The sequence below is a fragment of the Pelobates fuscus genome, chromosome 2, assembly GCF_036172605.1.
Source record: "Pelobates fuscus isolate aPelFus1 chromosome 2, aPelFus1.pri, whole genome shotgun sequence".
NCBI lineage: Eukaryota > Metazoa > Chordata > Amphibia > Anura > Pelobatidae > Pelobates > Pelobates fuscus.
In genome coordinates this window covers 175,000,376-175,022,737 of record NC_086318.1, presented here as the reverse complement: position 1 = coordinate 175,022,737, position 22,362 = coordinate 175,000,376, and the positions used below count along the sequence as shown (strand labels likewise).

Below are 22,362 nucleotides of genomic sequence, written 5' to 3'. Positions count from 1 at the left end.
AAAAAAATTGTGTTTCAAATATTAAAGAGACAAGATGCTTAACGGTGACATTCCCTTTCTAACGCATTGAAAACTAAAAATATATATTTTAGTTATTGCAAACACTTATATTCTAGAATATAGATCACTGTATGATAATTAGTACCACTGAAAAAATTAAGATGAAAATGTATCTTCATCCAAAGTAATGGCACTTATGTTGAAGTAACATTGACCCGAATACTGAATTTTTATACACGCTATGCCTACCTTTGTTGTCTCCAAGCTATTGTACATAACACTGTTCTGCATTTCATTTACTAAATTTAATTTAATGTGATAATGTAAACCCAGCCTTAGTAGGCATGAGTAACCAAGAGAAAATACTGATAACAATGAGAGATCCAGCACAATAAGCTATTACATTCACGCTGGCAGAGCCACAGGTAACTTTTGTTGCAATAGATGATCTGTAATAGAAACTGGTGTGAGAGGGTGCACATGGGATAAGAAAGTTGATTACATAGAAAATAGTGCTGGAAGATGGACACAGGAATGTTACTGGCCCAGGAGGGGGTACAGGCACAATCATTGTTAATTTTCATATATTTGCCATATCACTAGAAAGCACATTGATCAAATATTTGGGCTGCTCCTGCGTTATTATATTATGACCTATCCATTATATTTCCATTATAACTCCTGCTAAGAACAATATTCATAAAGGACTATATCTTAATGACTCATGACATCAGGAAATTTTAATTTACCGTTGACTTCTTAGCTCGTGTCAAAAATACAGAACAAGTTGTTATTTTTTATTATGATATTCTGGTTATTTTAAAGATAATTTTACATACAGTTTTTGCTTCAGTCCCTCATATTAACATCATGTAGCAATTATTTTATGACTTTGATAAGTGCATGTGACCTGATATAAGTTTTTTTTTTACTAAGCAGCAAGTTTTCATGAGATCACAAGGCGCTTGCATAATGCATGCATCCGTGTATTCCTAAATTATTGTTGTTGGCTGAAATTTTTTTTAACTTACGTTTTGTAGTACTGAATATTCTTATCTTTTTCAAAATCAATCTAATCTGATTAGAACAGATTTGAATATTTATTGATTAACGTGCTTTTTCTACACTATATAATTGTTAATCTATGTAAAGAGTCCATGAATTTGTGCTATGTAAGAGATAAAAATAATTATAACTTTCATAATGTGCTTGCGAGTATATTAAAAGGATACTACTATATGCACCAAAACAACTTTAGCTTATTTAAGTAATTTTGGTGTATAGGTCATGCTCCTGCAGTCTCACTGCTAATTGCTCTGCCATTTAGGAGTTACATCAATTTGTTAATATGACGCTAGTCACCCTAGTCACACCTTCCTAAACACTTCCTGTAAAGAGAGAGAGCTAATGTTTAAATTTCCTTTATTGGCCATTCTGCTTAATTTTCTTATCTCCTTTTATGTTAATAGCTTTCTAGATAATACAGGAGCCTCTTGTGTGGAATTAAGTTCAATTTACAGAGCAGGAGATACAAACATTTAAAGTAAGTTAACATCTGATTGAAAATTAAACCATATTTTCTTGTAGGCTGCCTCAGTCACAGCCAGGGGAGGTGCGGCTAGGGTTGAATAAACAGAAACAAAAGTGAATTAACTTCTGAATGGCAGAGAATTGAGAAGTGAGACTGCAGGGACATGATCTATGACCCAAAATGGTTAATTAAACTGAAGGTATTTTGATACTTATGTTATCCCTTTAAACCTATTATACATTTTTAAGTTATTTTATAACTTCAGGATTATTATGCTATAATACAGTTTTGTTACATATCTCATGACCAGAATGCATACTTCATTAAATGCAAGCCTGGTAAACTATAAATGTCACATATCTTCCTATACAGAAATCCCATATAAAAATATGTTCAATGCAAATGTTATGTTTAAAATGACTGAAATCTAATAATTGTGTTTTTCATCATATGCATTGATTCATTATTTATTTAAAGTAAAACTTTAATTACTATTTTTATCCAAAAACATTACAGCCCAAATCCTTCGAACAGATCACAGAAAATAATGCTTATATAATATTGTAGCATATGGTATAGGAGCAATATTATATATGCTATGACATGCTGTGGTTTACATGACAATCTCTTGGTCTGAAGTACTACATAAAGAGAAGAAAATAAAATGGCTCTAAATCCTAATTGAGCAGATTTAACCAGTGTGACTCGAGAGGGTTAAATTATAGTACACACTATTGTGCAAAACCACTTTGTTACTGAACGTTCCTCAACTGTTAAATGCATATCTGGATTTAACCCGTTCCCAGACAAAGCTTTAACGGCTAGTTTATCTAGAATGTCTGCTCATGGGAAATTCCCACGTCAGTGACCCATTGTGAAGCATTTTAGTTTCAGGCATCTACATAGACCTTTTTTCACAGCCCCTTGACCCATGAAATTGCTTCAAGTGAAAGAGATCACAGTTCTCACATTGTTAGTAATAGAATAGAGAGACGTGCAAGAAAAGCTTCAAGTGGAAGCTAAAAATCTTGTATGTTTCCAAAGTTTGCACTGCAAAACTTAGTGCTTAATTAACCCCTTCCCATACCAATTTTTTTTTGTATTTGTAACAATAGCCAGAACTTGATTATTTTGCTTGTTGATTCTCATTTAATGACAGGAAAAGTCTCAAAAATATGTAACAGAAATATGATGTTACAGGTAAGAAAACATTGTTTTAAACATAGTTTCTACATATGTAATATTTTGACATTATTTGCTCTCGAAATCTTTGATACAAGACATTCCATGTGACATAGTTCCACACAAATGCTATTGTCTTTTCCTATATGCTGTAATCAGTAATAGTATCAGAGCACCCCAAGTGCCATTTAGAGATAGCAGGTGGAACATTGGGATGACCCCCTTTTCTTTTATTAAGTAGACCCCACTAACTATCCACTGATGGTGGCAGAGGGGGCAGTGATCTGCCCACCACCTACTATTACATTTGTACCCCCCACATAATGCCTAGTTACTAACTTATAATGGCATTGAGCAGCATTTATCAAACAATTTTAGTTTCCAAATTCAATGAGGCCCAATAAATGGAACTTAATAGTATTAATAACTTAGTAGGATATTTTTCAATGTAACGGTAAGGTATTGGTTTAATATTTATCATCTCCATCATTCAAACTAATAGAAGGTATACATTAATTTGAGCCTTTAATTAGCTAACTTGGTGGATAATGCATATTTAATGCACATATTATTAAAGGGATAATCTGGACCTTAAAGCACTTTGACTTACAGAAAGGCTTTATATGTGAAGAGTGTGTCCTCTTTTTTTCATTTAACACAACGTGCAGATTTCAATCGAAAATGGAACTTTCTGAATTAACCTTGTTACCACCCACCAGCTTTTAAGCAGACAGGCCCCAATACTTCCTGGTTTGTTTATCTCAGTGAAGTTAAAGTCAATAGGCAGGTAACTGCCCAGAGCTCAAGCTTTGCAAAGACTTCTCATTGAGTTGTATTGGGAAGTCTGTGATTGGACAGTCACAGATAGTCTGGGTGGGGTTAGAAGGGGACAGCTTGCAAAGGTAGCAAAAAAGAGATCTGCAGGTTTTGCAAGCTTTGTTGATATACCCCTAATGAAAAAACAAATCTGTTAATGAATGCATATTTTCATTTGGGATATATCTACCAACAGTGTTTTTTATTTCTATTGGGGCAGTGGAGTGTTCTTTTAAAGGCAACGCAGAAATAAACATTATAGCTTTTTTTTTGCACAAAAACAGGGATTAATTGTCAGTTGTAGAATTGTACAGCACTTCATGGTATGTATGAATGTAATAAATATCAATTCATATTAATATTACATTTTCCTGACATTTTTTTTAATCGTTTTACTTCCCTTATACCAAGCTCTTTTTACATCATTCCCTCGCCCCCTCACCCCCCCCCAAGGGATTACATATAGCCCTCCAGCATAATATTTAACAAAACAGCACTCCCTATTTATCACATTACCTTTGCTCTCCCAGCACAGCTCTTTTTCACTACCTCTAATTCTAGGCTCCAATCAATTTCTTCCATTATTCATGTATCCACCATTAGCCCTTCCAGCATTTTTTCTAAACTAAAGCCATCTATTGTTTGTGATATCTAGAATTATAGTTCAGTTGCAGAGCTTATAATATTCCTTTTGCTTCATGATGAAGCTTGCTAGCTTTGGGCTCCTTTTCTCTCTTAATGGAATATTTTTTTTTAACTTGTGAATGCATGGCTAATTACACACACCAAGTAAAGCTAGAGGTAGTGTTTTAGTGTTGTTACCCCATTAATAATCTAGAACACAGGCACTCAACTAGTCTAGAACAGAGGTGAACCAGAATTTGAATCAATCAATTATAATCGCACACTGTATTGTGCTGTCCCACATTGTCCAGTCCTAAATACTTCTTGTGTCTTCTTTCCCTGCAAGGCACCAGGGGATTTCATAAAACGTGAAAATCATTTGATACCCATAGTTTAGCTTAAATATAAAGGATTTGTCATCTTTATAAGGTTTTACATAGCATTGCTGATAAAATGAATAAGAATTTAAAAAAAAATTGTACACTTTTGGAATATTTGGATATAATTAAACATTATAGACACACTGTAGGCGTCATCACCACTCAGCTTCAACCTGAATTTTGCACAACTATTTATTCATTACTGAGGAAGGATAGATAGATAGATATATAGATAGATATATATGTAGATAGATAGATAGATAGATAGATAGATAGATAGATAGATAGATAGATATGTAGATAGATAGATAGATAGATAGATATGTAGATAGATATGTAGATAGACATATAGATAGATAGATAGATAGATAGATAGATAGATAACACTTTGGAGACATACTGCTGAAACTTCGAGCTATACAAGTCACATATTACAAGAATCGTAAAATGTCAGTAGTGCAGTAACAGCTAATGACAGAATAAATCACAATAATTCACTGCATCAAGCAGATTAATCTGGTCCAATGATTATCAAGCTGACAGACTAACTGCCTCTAACACTTAACTCCTGCATTGCTGGACATCATGTGAACAGAATAAGGTTAACACTCCCTGCAGCAAGAAGGCTGTTAGAATTCCTTATACTATATAACTAATTATTAATTTTGCATTTGTATTCCTGGCTGATCTTTGCTTTTCCCTTTGCTCTTTCACACTGCGGAGAAAGTATTTCAGGACACATGCATATTTTATAACATTATATAAACAATGAAATAATAATCATGACAAGCACAAGGTATTTTCCTTCAGGGAAGCAATCTCAAACAGCTTCAAGTTTCACATGGTGTCGGAAAAGTGTTATTCAAAAATCTCAACACTGGTTAAAATCAGTCTCGTTTATTGGCATATGTCTCCTTATCAGTTATGTCTTTGAAGGTTGTGCTGTGAGCACTTGTATGTGGTAGCTAAATAACAATTCTTACTACGTAAAATAAAATTCTTATTATTAGATGAGTGTTGTAATTACTGCCGAGTTTAATGCTTATCCTTATATGATATCTTCTATATAAGGCTTGTGCTTCGTGAGAAAGTTCTCTTCGGCTAAACCATTTTTCTAGAAAACAGAAAAATATTCGGCACACAAGACTTTTGGACATTTCAGTTCAGCTTGCTAGAATTTTGGCACTTAAAACTTAATTTTGGAAATTAATCAGACAGACTAAATGAGCATGAATATGGGCCAATCAGTGTATTGAAAAATATATACTTAATATAATATAATTAGTTTTCCCGCCATTTGGTTCACAGATTAAATGAGAAAGAGTAACCAATTGAACAAAAAACAAAAAGAGCAGTAAAAAAAATCTATATTTAAATATTTTTATATTATATACATATGTATATATTGTTTGACTCCTCCTACTTTTTCCCTCTATTGTTCACGTCTCACTTGGTCTGTTTATACAATCAACATTTAGCGACTGTCCCCTGGTCATCAGTTTTTTTTTTTTTTCACCATCACACATCTCTGTTTTTGGTACCATAGGAAGATTGCAAAATCACAAATAAAAAAAAATGTTTGGCCAAACAAACCATCGTTTGGTTTGTGATTCAGATGCATCTTGGCTTAGTGTTCGAAAATTCGACCGATCACTCAATGAGCCCATATTCTGACAAATTGCTGTTAGAACAGAAACACATTTCCAGTTCTTCTATGTAATATCTTATCTTATGTAATAAAATGTTTACAATATATATATATATATATATATATATATATATATATATATATATATATATATAACTATATATATATAGTTTCCACTAAATATATTTATATATTTGAATTTTGTTATATATGCTGTTTTTACAAGCAGTGGCATATTTATAGAAAATATTTTTCAAATATTTAACGTTAGATCATGTAATAAGTCTTAATTATATACATATGTCAATGTTTTATTCCTCACTTATTCTTCTAGGTTAAAGGACATCTACTTCATTAGAATTGATTGTTTTAAAATGTATTGATTTTTGTCATTATTACAATGCATACTATTTGCTAAATCTGTTAGCCATAGAACATATTGATCTTTTCTTATCTTTATTAAAATTAATTTATACAAAATAGGCTGACAATCTTCTCACTTTGTAAAAGTCATCTTCAATGGAAAAGCCAATACACATCAATAACACATTTTTTTTCCTTTAGCACAAACTGTTTTAAGAAAACTTGCACACAGTAAAATGTTTGTTTGTTTTTTAAATCAGGACTATTTTCTCATATCTGCATCATTTTTACTTTATAATATATTTTATACATTTGCAAAATGTGCATATTTGCTACTAGAGAAGCCTGATAAAGTTTATTAAGATTTTTTTTTTATTATTATTATTATTATTATTAATATTACTATAATTTATTTTTGAATTATGTAATTAAAACTGTGATTACATATTGTATAATGAGTTTGCAGTTTCATAGCCCAGAAAAAAAAACAAGAATGAGCTATTTAAACACTACAGCTAGATAACCTGCCTCCCAACACTCTCACCCAGTCACAGGTTTGGACAAAAATTATATTGATAATGCGAAAGTGTAAATTCTACATCATTGATGTGGCCAAAGATTGGGTTGTGTTCTTGTATATGCCAACTGGTGAATGTCAATTGTTGCCAGGACATGATAGACCTATATAGTGGATATGTTGTATAGGGTATCACTATTTAATTTAAAGGCCTAAATAGAAAAAATTAAAAAAACACTGTTTAGTAGCAGTATACACCCAATAAAAACATGCATGAATTTTAGTTATAATTTTTTTTTCATGGGGGTATATCTGAAAATAGCCTACAAAAGCTGCAACCTTTTGCAAACCCTCCCCATCTTCCCCAATCCAGACTGTTTGTGGCTGCCCAATCAAGAGGCCCAATTCCCCTCTGGGGAATTTCTGCCTCTTGAGTTTAGCTCCACTGAGCTAGCTAAGCCAGGAAGTCGTAGAATAGATTGTCTGTTTTAAAGCCAGGTGGTGTAACCAGGTGAAGTTCTAAAAGTGACAGTTTCTCTTGAAATGTTGACTTTTTTTGCACCATGAAACATTCCTCACACATAAAGCATTACATCAATGTTTTAGTGGTCTTAGTGTCCCTTTAAAATCAGTGATTCCATTTTATATTCTTTTGGATGCAGAATGTGTGAAGTATTAGTAAGTATTTAATAGTATATTGTCCATAATCCCTGTATTGTATAAGAAAAACTAAAGCAAAATGTGAAAAATCGTCTGGAGATTAGTACAGAATATGCGCAGATCCCAGCAAAATTCCCTGTCTGTGTATGCAGTTCACATGGGTTTCACTACTTATAGCAGAAGCTGTATTAAGAGACACATTTCTAAAAATAAAGGCATACAATTGTTACACATTGAGCTAGTGGAAACATTTATTCCAGGGGGAGAGAATAAACAACATAGAAGCATTACAGAAGATAAGCAAAGTTCATTTTGCTTGATTTAGTTTTCAGTCTAAAGAGTTTAGTAATTATACATATTTGTGTTTACTGCATATACTTACAGTGCATATAGTGTCATATACACTAAGCTGAACGTAACAATCTTTGACTTTTACTGGACTGAGATGTATTTCTTCCCTCTTACCATAGGAGTGTACACAATGTAAATGTGATTATAAAATTTATTTAGTATATGTTCTGACTACTGTGGACGAATTGCATATGATATTGGTTACTGCATATAGAATGTGCACACAGTGCTAGTCTTTCTATACTGTTACATGTTAAAACTTTTATTAAATTCAGTCAAACTTGATGGGAATTGTATTTCTTACTAGAAAAAGTTCACCTCTCCCTTATGTAATATCATATATGGTAATATCAATGATGTAAACAAGTGCAGCTGACACTGAGTTGGGGTTAAGTGGGCTTAATTATTAGGTGGTCAGAGGTTTGGGCAAAACCTCACAGAACTTACTGTTACAGCACTAAAATGCCAATACCAAAAAATATATATATTTTTTTTTATGTATATCATATTTTCCGAAAAAAAATTGCAGTCTTATAATGCAAATGGTAATGTAATAATAAACATTACTATATTGACAAACACATATTTATAAATATGTAGGCAGGACATGTAACAAACTACAATATTATTGTAATTTATGGGGTTTTTTTTTTTTTAAGATTTAAAGGCATTAAAATTCAGTTTTCGTCCATAAATCATCTCGATTCAAAAATTACAATTGGAGCTTCTCCTGAGTATACTACTTATTGTTGATAAAGTTGATATTAACGATTAAAGTGCTGTATGTAAGTACACAATAAAAAATTTTAATGGCATCTAATAATAAAAATCTCTATGCTGTGAATTTCAAATGTTCTATATCTTCTAGGAGAGACCCATTCCCAATGTCTACTTTGAAATCCTCTTTCCAAAAGTATCAGCCGAGAAGCTTTGCACTCATCTATATTTTTAAACATCAAATAGCTGTTCCTGTTGTTTAGGTGTATATTTGTATACCATTATTGTATACCTTCTTAATAAATTGAATATTCTAGACTTTCTTCATAAGTAGTCCATTTGCCTTATTAATTTTGTTGTCTCCCTCTTGCGCGTTTTGAGGTCCATAATGTCCTTCCTGAAAATGGATATTACATGTGGGATCATACCACTCAATTTTAAATATAAAAACCTGAAGATAGGTGATTTAGTCTAGTTCCAAATGGTGACAATATTTGAATAAATTATAATAATGAGATCCATGAAAACCTGACTACAAAGACGAACAATAAGGCTTTAATGAACAAGATAAAACTATCAGCTGCTTATTATGTTATGAAGGTCTATAACTTCTACATGAAAGAGCAATGTTCCTTGTGTTGGTTTTTTACAATGAGTGTGTGCTTTTGAATGCAAGTGAATATTCTGGGAGGACTGCTCATTACAGATAAATAAAAGAGAACAATACACCTGTGCACTTCAAATGAAGGGAGTGTAGCACAATTAGATATACTGCCTTTTCTTGTTCCAGTAATATTGTTCCAATGATTTCTTCACTAATAATTGGAAATGCTTCATTTCATTCAAATGACTCTCTGAATTCATTAGGTATAGGATTTACATTTTTTCCATCATCTTTTCTGGGTACGTGAAGAAACCATTCTTGCTGTTAGCTTAAATGTGTACTATGCAGATTGATGTGAGCTTACTGGCACTATTAAAGAAATCTATTTGATGGTAAGGCACTTGAGGATATGTGAACTACAACTACTTTCAAGAAAGTGTACAATCAGTATGAGAGGAAAGAAGTATATTCACAAAGGAGAAAATGAGAACAGCCCAGAGATTCTCTTTTCATAGGGTATTCAATAACAGCAAGGTAATTATCCTACCTTCAGTAGAAATCTTGTGGACTTCAAACATACTTTGAAAACTATATCAATTTTGGGGAAACGTGCATGCAGCCTAGTACTTCTAAACAGGAAATAAGTTAGGGTGGCTCTGGAGAATGTATTTTTCTTCCCCCCTTCTTTAAGCAGTTTGTTGCTTTTCACTGATCATTTGCCAATTTTGTAATACGCTTTTTTACTGATATAACATGGAGTAAAGAGAAGATTGCTTTAATGTTACCCTTATTTTCAAATTATGTTTTTCTCATGGCGGAGTGCAAAATTTGGTTATATTGTTATATACGCCCCTGGATAATTCTAAAATTCCTTCTAAAGAGTGAACAAATAATTTTTTTCAGAGAATATTGTATGATGGCAACTGAAATTGTAATCAGCTTCATTCATTGTTTAGTCAATTTGCTTATCTATTGTACTTTTTTGTAAGAAAGTATTTTAGAATGTAAAAATAACAAAACAGGTTGTAGTATATGATAAAAGTTTAAGGGTCTGTATTTCTTATAAAATCCTTAGAAGCTTTAAAAAAAAAAAGATGATAGATCAGTATGAATTAGATACAAATATTAAAACTGTACTGCCAAAATCAGGACATGCTCTGATATACTAAGATGTTATTAACTAACTCCTACCTATATATGTTGGGTACATTTCCATATCCAATCAGTCACAATCTCAGGATAATAGTTATTACTATTACTATACTAAAGGTAATTAGTTTATTCATTTTGGACAGATGAAAGACTGAGACAACACTGCTGAAATTTGTACTTTTACTTATGTAATATCATATAAGGTAATATCAATGATGTAAACAAGTGCAGATGACACTGAGTTGGGGTTAACTGGGGTTAATTATCAGATGGTCAGAGGTTTGTGCAAGTGCTTTAGCTGTTATAACCAGATGCAATTGTCAAATGATGATTTCAATATTTGTTAATTAGTGTGTCTGGACAAAAAGAATAAATATTAAATAAAGATTGTTTTTTTTTAGATTAGCTTATACATTAAGGCTAAATATAGAAAAATAAAGAGTAAATGAAGAGTAAATTTTCAATAAAAATGAAACAATTGAAAGAAAGAAATGATGATAAAGGTATTATTGGCCATTATGTAAATAGAATTAATTTCTTAAACAAAATGGCTCAATACCTATATACCTATCTGAAGGTTTGTGAATATATATATATATATATATATATATATATATATATATATATATATATATATATATATATATATATATATTAATTATTTAAATATTCTAAATCAGGGTTTCGCAACCCAGTCTTCAAGTACCCCCTAACAGTCCAGTATGTAGGGATTACTCTGTTGTGTCTAAAGTGTTTTATTTTTCTTCTAAAAACACATTGGACACAACTGGGTAATCCCTAAATCCTAGACTGTTAGGGGATATTTGAGGACTGGGTTGGGAACCACTGTTCTAGATCAGGCTTCCCCAAACTCCGGCCCTCCAGATGTTGCTGAACTACAATGAATGAGAATCATGGGAGAGCCGGAGTTTGGGGAAGCCTGTCTAGATGAACAAAACATATTGAATCAAACATCCTACATAACTCAACCACTATCAGACGACAATGCAGAAAGTTGACCACAAAAAGGAATTTCACAGCAATGTAGTAACATGATGTACCACAGTTAGGCTTACTAGTTCTCATTGCTAATGTTAAAACAAAAAACCCTGCTGCATATGCATTTTAACAAAATATAATAAAGCATGACTGTTATAGTACCAAAAAGCTTGTATGGATATAAAAAATTATATATTGATTTCCAAAAGAGCAAATAAATCTAATGTAGTTGATAAGTAAATTATGAATAACTTTGTTATCATATAAATAGCTTCTATGTTTGAATTCAATTCAATGTTATAGTTGCTGTTTGTACTTGCAATTACTTATTTATTGTCATGTGTACAATTCATTGTACCATATATATATTTGGTATACAGCCCTAGAAATAATGGTATAATTTGCATAGTATATATTATAAATCTACGTTTGCCCTACTGGAAGAAGGACTACGCAGCTTTTACTAAAATACAATATTTTTTTTTTACATATATCTTGGCCAGTGCTAAGAATCTGCAATGTAAAATGTGTGTGAGGTTTACTGTTTGAATATTATGCTTATTTATTCAGTATTGTTATCTGTTATTTAGCAGCTATAACTGCAAGCATAAAGAAACATTGTAATATTCCTTTCATGGATGCATTTGTAAAATATTCTATTAACAGCAGGTGGCAATCTTTGAAAACAAGATTGCAGTCGCTTGCTTTTCTGCTCTTGTTTTTCACATGCAGATGTTTCCGATGAAATTTGAAACACAAAAACACTGGCTTTTATTTTATCTTCTATATTAGCCAAAGCTTCCATTTTAATTTTTTACTACAGACAGATTCTAATTAATCAGATGTGATTTCTAAACATATAACAATTTCTCTTTTAACAAACGTATGTTGCTTGACAATTAATATTTTAGGAAGCTCATATGAAATGATGGGTTTATTTTATCGCTTGTATTCATAAAACCCTCTAGTACTGCAGGAAATTGGATTTTTTCTTTTTTTTTTTTTACAAATGTTCATTGTCATGCAAATGTTATACTGGCAAGATTGCAGCTTTTTATCTTGCTATAATTTATCATCTGTCTTTAAAATTATAATGATAATTAGTCATTTATATTTGTCATAAAACTCAATTTCCAAATACCTTAAGATTGGCAAAATGTAATGGAAGCGGTCATCCTACAAAAATGTGGGGTACAGTCTGTAGTGGGTTCTACCTTTTGACCACCTCTACATTTAAACATCTAATCCAGCCAAGATGATGCGTGACAAATTATCTACCATATGCCTTACTAGTGAGCAATATTTTTTCTCCTGAACACATGCATGGGACATGACTTGCTCAAGCTCTCTAAGGGCTCCTTGTAACATATTAGAGGACAACATCTACTACATTGATATATTCAGAATACGTCCTACTTGAACATTCACAATGTATTAGAATACATAAAAAGTAGCAGTCTCATACAGTCTCTCTCAAAAGTTATTAGCTTCACAATAAATGGTGTAAATAATTATTTGAACATTTGTTTAAACTAACAATTATATGGATTTTTAATTACACTCACCGGGACACCTCTGTTCATTACATCTCCTAGTATCCTCGCCAGATCCCTCACATTGATGTCCAGCAGTGGCGGCCCCTTGGCACGTTCTTGTTCGTTTTTCCCAACCACCATCACATGATCGTGAACAACCACTCCAATGGCCCCATTGATTCCACTGCCCATTAGCTGCAAGAAAAAATACATTGAGAAGCCGTCATTGTATGTGTAAATATAAGACTGTGTTTATGTGCGTAGTATTAATAAAAGTACTTTAAAAAAAAAAAGACTTTCAACATTTATATGTTTTGAACACACATAATGAATAAGAATTTCTGCATGATAATAAAATATGCAGGTAAATAATTAATAAGACAGTAGAAGGTGTTATTTCTTAAATAATCTATTCATCTATTCATTAATCTATTCACATTTTTATGAATTAAATATCATTAAATTTGTAAAGTTACAATGATTTTCCCTACAGGAGGGTTAAAATAAATAAATAAAATCACATTTTAAGAAATATTGTTTATTTAAATGAATTCTCTAATACATTATATTATTTATGGCATGAATTAACTGTGGAATTTCCTCTAGTTTCTGAAACAACAAATTATTGTAGTATTGAATGGAGCAATATGGAACCAATTTAATTATTTACCTGTAGTGATGTAGCGAACATAAAATTTTCGTTTCGTGAACGGCGAACGCAAACTTCCGAAATGTTCACGAACGGGCGAACCCGGCGAACCGCCATAGACTTCAATAGGCAGGCGAATTTTAAAACCCACAAAAAAGCCCTAAAAAACAATAAGGGGGGGGGAACCTACTGTCCCCCCCGGCCCCCACCCCTGAGTGGTGGGTGGGGGCCCTAAATAAAGAGAAGGGGGACCTACTGTCCTCCCCCTGGCCCCCACCCCTGAGCCCCCACCCAAATACAAGCTATCCCCTACCTACCCCCCTCACCCAAAAATAGTGAGGGGGGAATAAAATAACTAACCTGTAAAAAAAAGTTAAACTTACCATTTGACGTCTTCTTTTTTCTAAAATCTTCGTTTTCCAGCCAGAAAAAGGCTATCATGAAAAGCCATCATACCCGACGAACTTAAAATAAAATAAAAAACCCGAGCGCAAAAAAACCTGCCGAAAAAGAAAAAACCCGAGCGCAATAAAATAATCCATCTTCACCCATGGAGGGCTCCGTGCAAACTGAGCTACACAGGGTGGGAGAAGGCTTATAAATCCTTACCCCGCCCTGCAATTAGGCTAAGAACACTCTGATTGGTGGGTTTAAGCCAATCGGAGTGCTCTTTGTCATTTTACACAGCGTGGGAAAGTTCTTTGGAATTTTCCCACGCTGTGTAAAATGACCCAGAGCACTGTGGTTGGATGGCTTGAAAACCATCCAATCACAGTGCTCTGTGTCATTTTACACAGCGTGGGAAAGTTCTTTGGAATTTTCCCACGCTGTGTAAAATGACAAAGAGCACTCTGATTGGTAGGCTTGAAATCCATCCAATCACAATGCTCTGTGTAATTTTACACAGCGTGGGAAAGTTTTTACACAGCTGTGTAAAATGACAAAGAGCACTCTGATTGGCCTAAACCAGCCATTGTATAACAATGTTTGGTATTTAGTGAATATTCCCCTATATATTCCCCTGTATAACGATGTTTGGTATTTAGTGAATATTCCTCTATATAACAATGTTTGGAATTTAGTGAATATTCCCCTATGTAACAATGTTTGGCATTTAGTGAATATTCCCCTATATAACAATGTTTGGTATTTAGTGAATATTCCAATATAAAACAATGTTTGGCATTTAGTGAATATTCCCCTGTATAACAATGTTTGGCATTTAGTGAATATTCCCCTGTATAACAATGTTTGGCATTTAGTGAATATTCCCCTGTATAACAATGTTTGGCAATTAGTGAATATTCCCCTGTATAACAACGTTTGGTATTTAGCGAATATTCCGCTGTATAACAATGTTTGGCATTTAGTGAATATTCCCCTATATAACAATGTTTGGTATTTAGTGAATATTCCCTGTATAACAATGTTTGGTATTTAGTGAATATTCCCCTGTATAACAATGTTTGGCATTTAGTGAATATTCCCCTATATAACAATGTTTGGTATTTAGTGAATATTCCCTGTATAACAATGTTTGGTATTTAGTGAATATTCCCCTATATAACAATGTTTGGCATTTAGTGAATATTCCCCTGTATAACAATGTTTGGCATTTAGTGAATATTCCCCTGTATAACAATGTTTGGTATTTAGTGAATATTCCCCTATATAACAATGTTTGGCATTTAGTGAATATTCCCCTGTATAACAATGTTTGGCATTTAGTGAATATTCCCCTGTATAACAATGTTTGGCATTTAGTGAATATTCCCCTATATAACAATGTTTGGCATTTAGTGAATATTCCCCTGTATAACAATGTTTGGCATTTAGTGAATATTCCCCTGTATAACAATGTTTGGTATTTAGTGAATATTCCCCTGTATAACAATGTTTGGCATTTAGTGAATATTCCCCTGTATAACAATGTTTGGCATTTAGTGAATATTCCCCTGTATAACAATGTTTGGCAATTAGTGAATATTCCCCTGTATAACAACGTTTGGTATTTAGCGAATATTCCGCTGTATAACAATGTTTGGCATTTAGTGAATATTCCCCTATATATTCCCCTGTATAACGATGTTTGGTATTTAGTGAATATTCCCCTATATAACAATGTTTGGAATTTAGTGAATATTCCCCTATGTAACAATGTTTGGCATTTAGTGAATATTCCCCTATATAACAATGTTTGGTATTTAGTGAATATTCCAATATAAAACAATGTTTGGCATTTAGTGAATATTCCCCTGTATAACAATGTTTGGCATTTAGTGAATATTCCCCTGTATAACAATGTTTGGCATTTAGTGAATATTCCCCTATATAACAATGTTTGGTATTTAGTGAATATTCCCTGTATAACAATGTTTGGTATTTAGTGAATATTCCCCTGTATAACAATGTTTGGTATTTAGTGAATATTCCAATATAAAACAATGTTTGGCATTTAGTGAATATTCCCCTGTATAACAATGTTTGGCATTTAGTGAATATTCCCCTGTATAACAATGTTTGGCATTTAGTGAATATTCCCCTATATAACAATGTTTGGCATTTAGTGAATATTCCCCTATATAACAATGTTTGGCATTTAGTGAATATTCCCCTGTATAACAATGTTTGGCATTTAGTGAATATTCCCCTGTATAACAAGGTTTGGTATTTAGTGAATATTCCCCTGTATAACAATGTTTGGCATTTAGTGAATATTCCCCTGTATAACAATGTTTGGCAATTAGTGAATATTCCCCTGTATAACAACGTTTGGTATTTAGCGAATATTCCGCTGTATAACAATGTTTGGCATTTAGTGAATATTCCCCTGTATAACGATGTTTGGTATTTAGTGAATATTCCTCTATATAACAATGTTTGGAATTTAGTGAATATTCCCCTATGTAACAATGTTTGGCATTTAGTGAATATTCCCCTATATAACAATGTTTGGTATTTAGTGAATATTCCAATATAAAACAATGTTTGGCATTTAGTGAATATTCCCCTGTATAACAATGTTTGGCATTTAGTGAATATTCCCCTATATAACAATGTTTAGCATTTAGTAAATATTCCCCTGTATAACAATGTTTGGCATTTAGTGAATATTCCCCTGTATAACAATGTTTGGCATTTAGTGAATATTCCCCTGTATAACAATGTTTGGCAATTAGTGAATATTCCCCTGTATAACAACGTTTGGTATTTAGCGAATATTCCGCTGTATAACAATGTTTGGCATTTAGTGAATATTCCCCTATATAACAATGTTTGGTATTTAGTGAATATTCCCTGTATAACAATGTTTGGTATTTAGTGAATATTCCCCTATATAACAATGTTTGGCATTTAGTGAATATTCCCCTGTATAACAATGTTTGGCATTTAGTGAATATTCCCCTATATAACAATGTTTGGTATTTAGTGAATATTCCCTGTATAACAATGTTTGGTATTTAGTGAATATTCCCCTATATAACAATGTTTGGCATTTAGTGAATATTCCCCTGTATAACAATGTTTGGCATTTAGTGAATATTCCCCTGTATAACAATGTTTGGCATTTAGTGAATATTCCCCTATATAACAATGTTTGGCATTTAGTGAATATTCCCCTATATAACAATGTTTGGCATTTAGTGAATATTCCCCTGTATAACAATGTTTGGCATTTAGTGAATATTCCCCTGTATAACAATGTTTGGTATTTAGTGAATATTCCCTTATATAACAATGTTTGGCATTTAGTGAATATTCCCCTGTATAACAATGTTTGTTATTTAGTGAATATTCCCCTGTATAACAATGTTTGGCATTTAGTGAATATTCCCCTATATAACAATGTTTGGCATTTAGTGAATATTCCCCTGTATAACAATGTTTGGCATTTAGTGAATATTCCCCTGTATAACAATGTTTGGCATTTAGTGAATATTCCCCTATATATTCCCCTGTATAACGATGTTTGGTATTTAGTGAATATTCCTCTATATAACAATGTTTGGAATTTAGTGAATATTCCCCTATGTAACAATGTTTGGCATTTAGTGAATATTCCCCTATATAACAATGTTTGGTATTTAGTGAATATTCCCTGTATAACAATGTTTGGTATTTAGTGAATATTCCCCTATATAACAATGTTTGGCATTTAGTGAATATTCCCCTGTATAACAATGTTTGGCATCTAGTGAATATTCCCCTGTATAACAATGTTTGGTATTTAGTGAATATTCCCTTATATAACAATGTTTGGCATTTCGTGAATATTCCCCTGTATAACAATGTTTGGTATTTAGTGAATATTCCCCTGTATAACAATGTTTGGCATTTAGTGAATATTCCCCTATATAACAATGTTTGGCATTTAGTGAATATTCCCCTGTATAACAATGTTTGGCATTTAGTGAATATTCCCCTGTATAACAATGTTTGGTATTTAGTGAATATTCCCTTATATAACAATGTTTGGCATTTAGTGAATATTCCCCTGTATAACAATGTTTGGTATTTAGTGAATATTCCCCTGTATAACAATGTTTGGCATTTAGTGAATATTCCCCTGTTTAACAATGTTTGGTATTTAGTGAATATTCCCCTATATAACAATGTTTGGCATTTAGTGAATATTCCCCTGTATAACAATGTTTGGCATTTAGTGAATATTCCCCTATATAACAATGTTTGGTATTTAGTGAATATTCCCCTGTATAACAATGTTTAGCATTTAGTAAATATTCCCCTGTATAACAATGTTTGGCATTTAGTGAATATTCCCCTATATAACAATGTTTGGCATTTAGTGAATATTCCCCTGTATAACAATGTTTGGCATTTAGTGAATATTCCCCTGTATAACAATGTTTGGTATTTAGTGAATATTCCCTTATATAACAATGTTTGGCATTTAGTGAATATTCCCCTGTATAACAATGTTTGGTATTTAGTGAATATTCCCCTGTATAACAATGTTTGGCATTTAGTGAATATTCCCCTGTTTAACAATGTTTGGTATTTAGTGAATATTCCCCTATATAACAATGTTTGGCATTTAGTGAATATTCCCCTATATAACAATGTTTGGCATTTAGTGAATATTCCCCTATATAACAATGTTTGGCATTTAGTGAATATTCCCCTGTATAACAATGTTTGGTATTTAGTGAATATTCCCCTGTATAACAATGTTTGGCATTTAGTGAATATTCCCCTGTTTAACAATGTTTGGTATTTAGTGAATATTCCCCTGTATAACAATGTTTGGCATTTAGTGAATATTCCCCTATATAACAATGTTTGGCATTTAGTGAATATTCCCCTATATAACAATGTTTGGTATTTAGTGAATATTCCCCTGTATAACAATTTTTGGCATTTAGTGAAAATTCCCCTGTAAAACAATGTTTGGTATTTAGTGAATATTCCCCTGTATAACAATGTTTAGCATTTAGTAAATATTCCCCTATGTAACAATGTTTGGTATTTAGTGAATATTCACCTGTATAACAATATTTGGCATTTAGTGAATATTCACCTGTATAACAATGTTTGGTATTTAGTGAATATTCCCCTGTATAACAATGTTTGGCATTTAGTGAATATTCCCCTGTATAACAATGGTTGGTATTTAGTGAATATTCCCCTGTATAACAATGTTTGGCCTTTAGTGAATATTCCCCTGTATAACAATGTTTGGCATTTAGTGAATATTCCCCTGTATAACAATGTTTGGTATTTAGTGAATATTCCCCTGTATAACAATGTTTGGCATTTAGTGAAAATTCCCCTGTATAACAATGTTTTGTATTTAGTGAATATTCCGCTGTACTTAATCCACCAATCAGAGTGCTGTGACAGGTAAATGTAGAGACTTACCTGTCAGTCTCTTCATTTACCTGTCAAAGCAATCTGATTGGATGGCTTAAACCCACCAATCAGAGTGCTCTGAACCTAATTGCAGGGCGGGGCAAGGCTTTATAAGCCTTCCCCCGCCCTGCAGAGCTCAGTCTGCGCACGGAGCCCTCGCCGTGTGAAGATGGATTATTTTTTTTAGCACTTGTTTTTTCTTTTTATTGCAGCGGTTATTATGGATATTTATTTGGCCTTTTTGGGGGCTGAAAAAAGAAGATTTTAGAAGAAAGAAAGCATCGAATGGTAAGTTATTTTTTTTTTTTTTTTACAGGTTCTTAGTTAAATGTCCCGCCCTCATTATTTTTAGGGTGAGGGGGGTAGGTAGGGGGATCATTTTTTTTGGGGGGGAGGGGGTGACTAGGGGATTGGGGACCCCTAGTCACCTGGGGGGGACATTTTTTTTAGGCCCCCCACCCGCCTCTCAGGGGTGGGGGCCGGAGGGGAGGACAATAGGTCCCCCCGCCCAATTGTTATTTAGGGCCCCCACCCGCCGCTCAGGGGTGGGGGCCGGGGGGAGGACAATAGGTCCCCCCCTATTGGTATTTAGGGCCCCCACCACCGCTTAGGGGTGGGGGCCAGGGGGGAGGACAATAGGTCCCCTCCCCCTATTGGTATTTAGGGCCCCCACCCGCCGCTCAGGGGTGAGGGCCGCGGGGGAGGACAATAGGTCCCCCACCCTAATTTGTATTTAGGGCCCCCACCCACCGCTCAGGGGTTGGGGCCAGGGGGGTGGACAATAGGTCCCCCCCATTGGTATTTAGGACCCCAACCCGCCGCTCAGGGGTGGGGGCCGCGGGGGAGGACAATAGGTCCCCCACCCCAATTTGTATTTAGGGCCCCCACCCACCGCTCAGGGGTGGGGGCCAGGGGGGAGGACATTAGGTCCCCCCCAATTTGTGTTTAGGGCCCCCACCCACCGCTCAGGGGTGGGGGCCAGGGGGAGGACAATAGGTCCTCCCCCCTTTTTTTACTTTAGGGCCTCCACCCGCTCAGGGAGGGGGGACCCTTTTTTAAAAAAAAACAGTAATAGGGGGCAGACCGAACATTGCATATGTTCGCCAGGAACTATCCGCCAGCGAGACATTCGGGACATCACTATTTACCTGTCATCTACTGACTGGATCACATATGTAGGTTAAGTATCTACCCATACCTACCACACACTCAAATAAGTCCTGAGCTAAAAATAGCTAACTAGAGAAAGAAAATAGCAATATAAACAAACAGCCAGAAAAGCAATATCAGAGAAAATTATGATGTAAAAGTAGCCAATCAAGAAGAGGCATTACCAGCAGGTACAGCATCCACAAGGGCAGTGGATACTTATAAAAAAACAGAGAGGTAGACAAAATAACAATAATAGCTAATCAGATAGAGAAAATCACAATAAAGGCAGGCAAAGTGGATAGACAAATAAGCCCTATATAAATAGTTATCAAATGAAAATCGAAATTAGGTTTATTGTGTTGATTTTACTTAATTGAAAACTGATATTTCAAAACACATTTTTCAAAATTTAGGCACAAAATCTAGTCGTTGAAAAAAAAAAAAAGCTAAAAACATTAAAACATCTGTTTTGACCTAACTTATCACATTATATTATCCATTTCACCAATATTCACTAAAGTCAGAATAGATATGGGATCCATTAAGACTGCAAACTTCAGACATTGTTCACCCTATTTGCCAATGTCCAAATTTGGTCCAGTTTTTAGCAGCAGAAATCCCAATGTGATTGCTTCAAAGCAAAGTTGCTTCAAAGCAAGTTTTAAACATTTAGCAGATATTTCCCCACCATGGTAATTTGGGGCATATGGAGTTTCTAAACCTCCCTTACAGTAATATGGTGGTGATCTTGTTTCTTTTTGTGAAATACTGTAACTACTATGATATGCTGGTAGTGGATAATGATAGCTGGAGCTTTAAGACCATGGAGTACAAGAATTAAGTGCACTTGACCTGTAAATCTAGCACAAACGTACTATATGTAGAATTAACTATAGCTGATTAATTTTTGGACAGATATACTCACAAACAACACACTTTGGAGTTTAAATGTAAACTGTGCACGCATCCTTCTGTAGTTGTGGTTTGTGACTACATTACTCACCCTAAATAAAGCTCAAAGATAACACCAATAAATCAGACAAATCAACACTATTTTAAATTACTCTTAATAGAGCAAGCAGAGGAGGCTCCATTGCACTAATTCAAAATCAAGATTTAATGCATATTGTTATAACATGCATTGTTCCATACACCAAAAACCCAGTGTAGACTCCTATGTCATATACAACTTCCTAAAGAGTAACCTATTGGAATCTATGACTGACTGGTATTACAAAGTAGGACTGGTGAGTATGTGGAAACTGAATTGAAGGGCTGTGTGACAGTCGACTTCAATAGAACGAGGAGTGATATATAGAAAAATAATTAATTTATTTGACATATATTTGAGACTAAGCAAATTACAAGGTAAGACTGCACATTAAAAGTAAAAGATAAGTTGCTCATTTATCATAACCCCAGTCCACATATAAATATAATAAAGAACAGGAAAGTATACACATTGTACTATAAAACCTATTCATATTGTTTAGACTTACAGTGTATTTGCAATGTGGGAAAGCAAACTAAACTAGATGTCAATCAAAAAATGTGTGGGCTGCTGACAAATTAAGCAATGTAAATATTTTTCTCAAGTTGTTCTCAAGTTTT

The 22,362-nt window shown here is 33.6% G+C and overlaps 1 protein-coding gene across 6 annotated transcripts in view; it reads right to left on the bottom strand.

Annotated features, from left to right (window-relative positions):
* The window catches only part of ADGRB3 (adhesion G protein-coupled receptor B3), an 880,860-nt gene that overhangs the window by 466,524 nt on the left and 391,974 nt on the right, over positions 1-22,362 (bottom strand). For all 6 annotated transcript variants that reach the window (XM_063442965.1, XM_063442970.1, XM_063442966.1 and 3 more), the window contains one exon: positions 13,110-13,274. In XM_063442965.1, the coding sequence (XP_063299035.1) occupies positions 13,110-13,274 (165 nt within the window). The remainder of the gene's footprint in view (positions 1-13,109; positions 13,275-22,362) is intronic.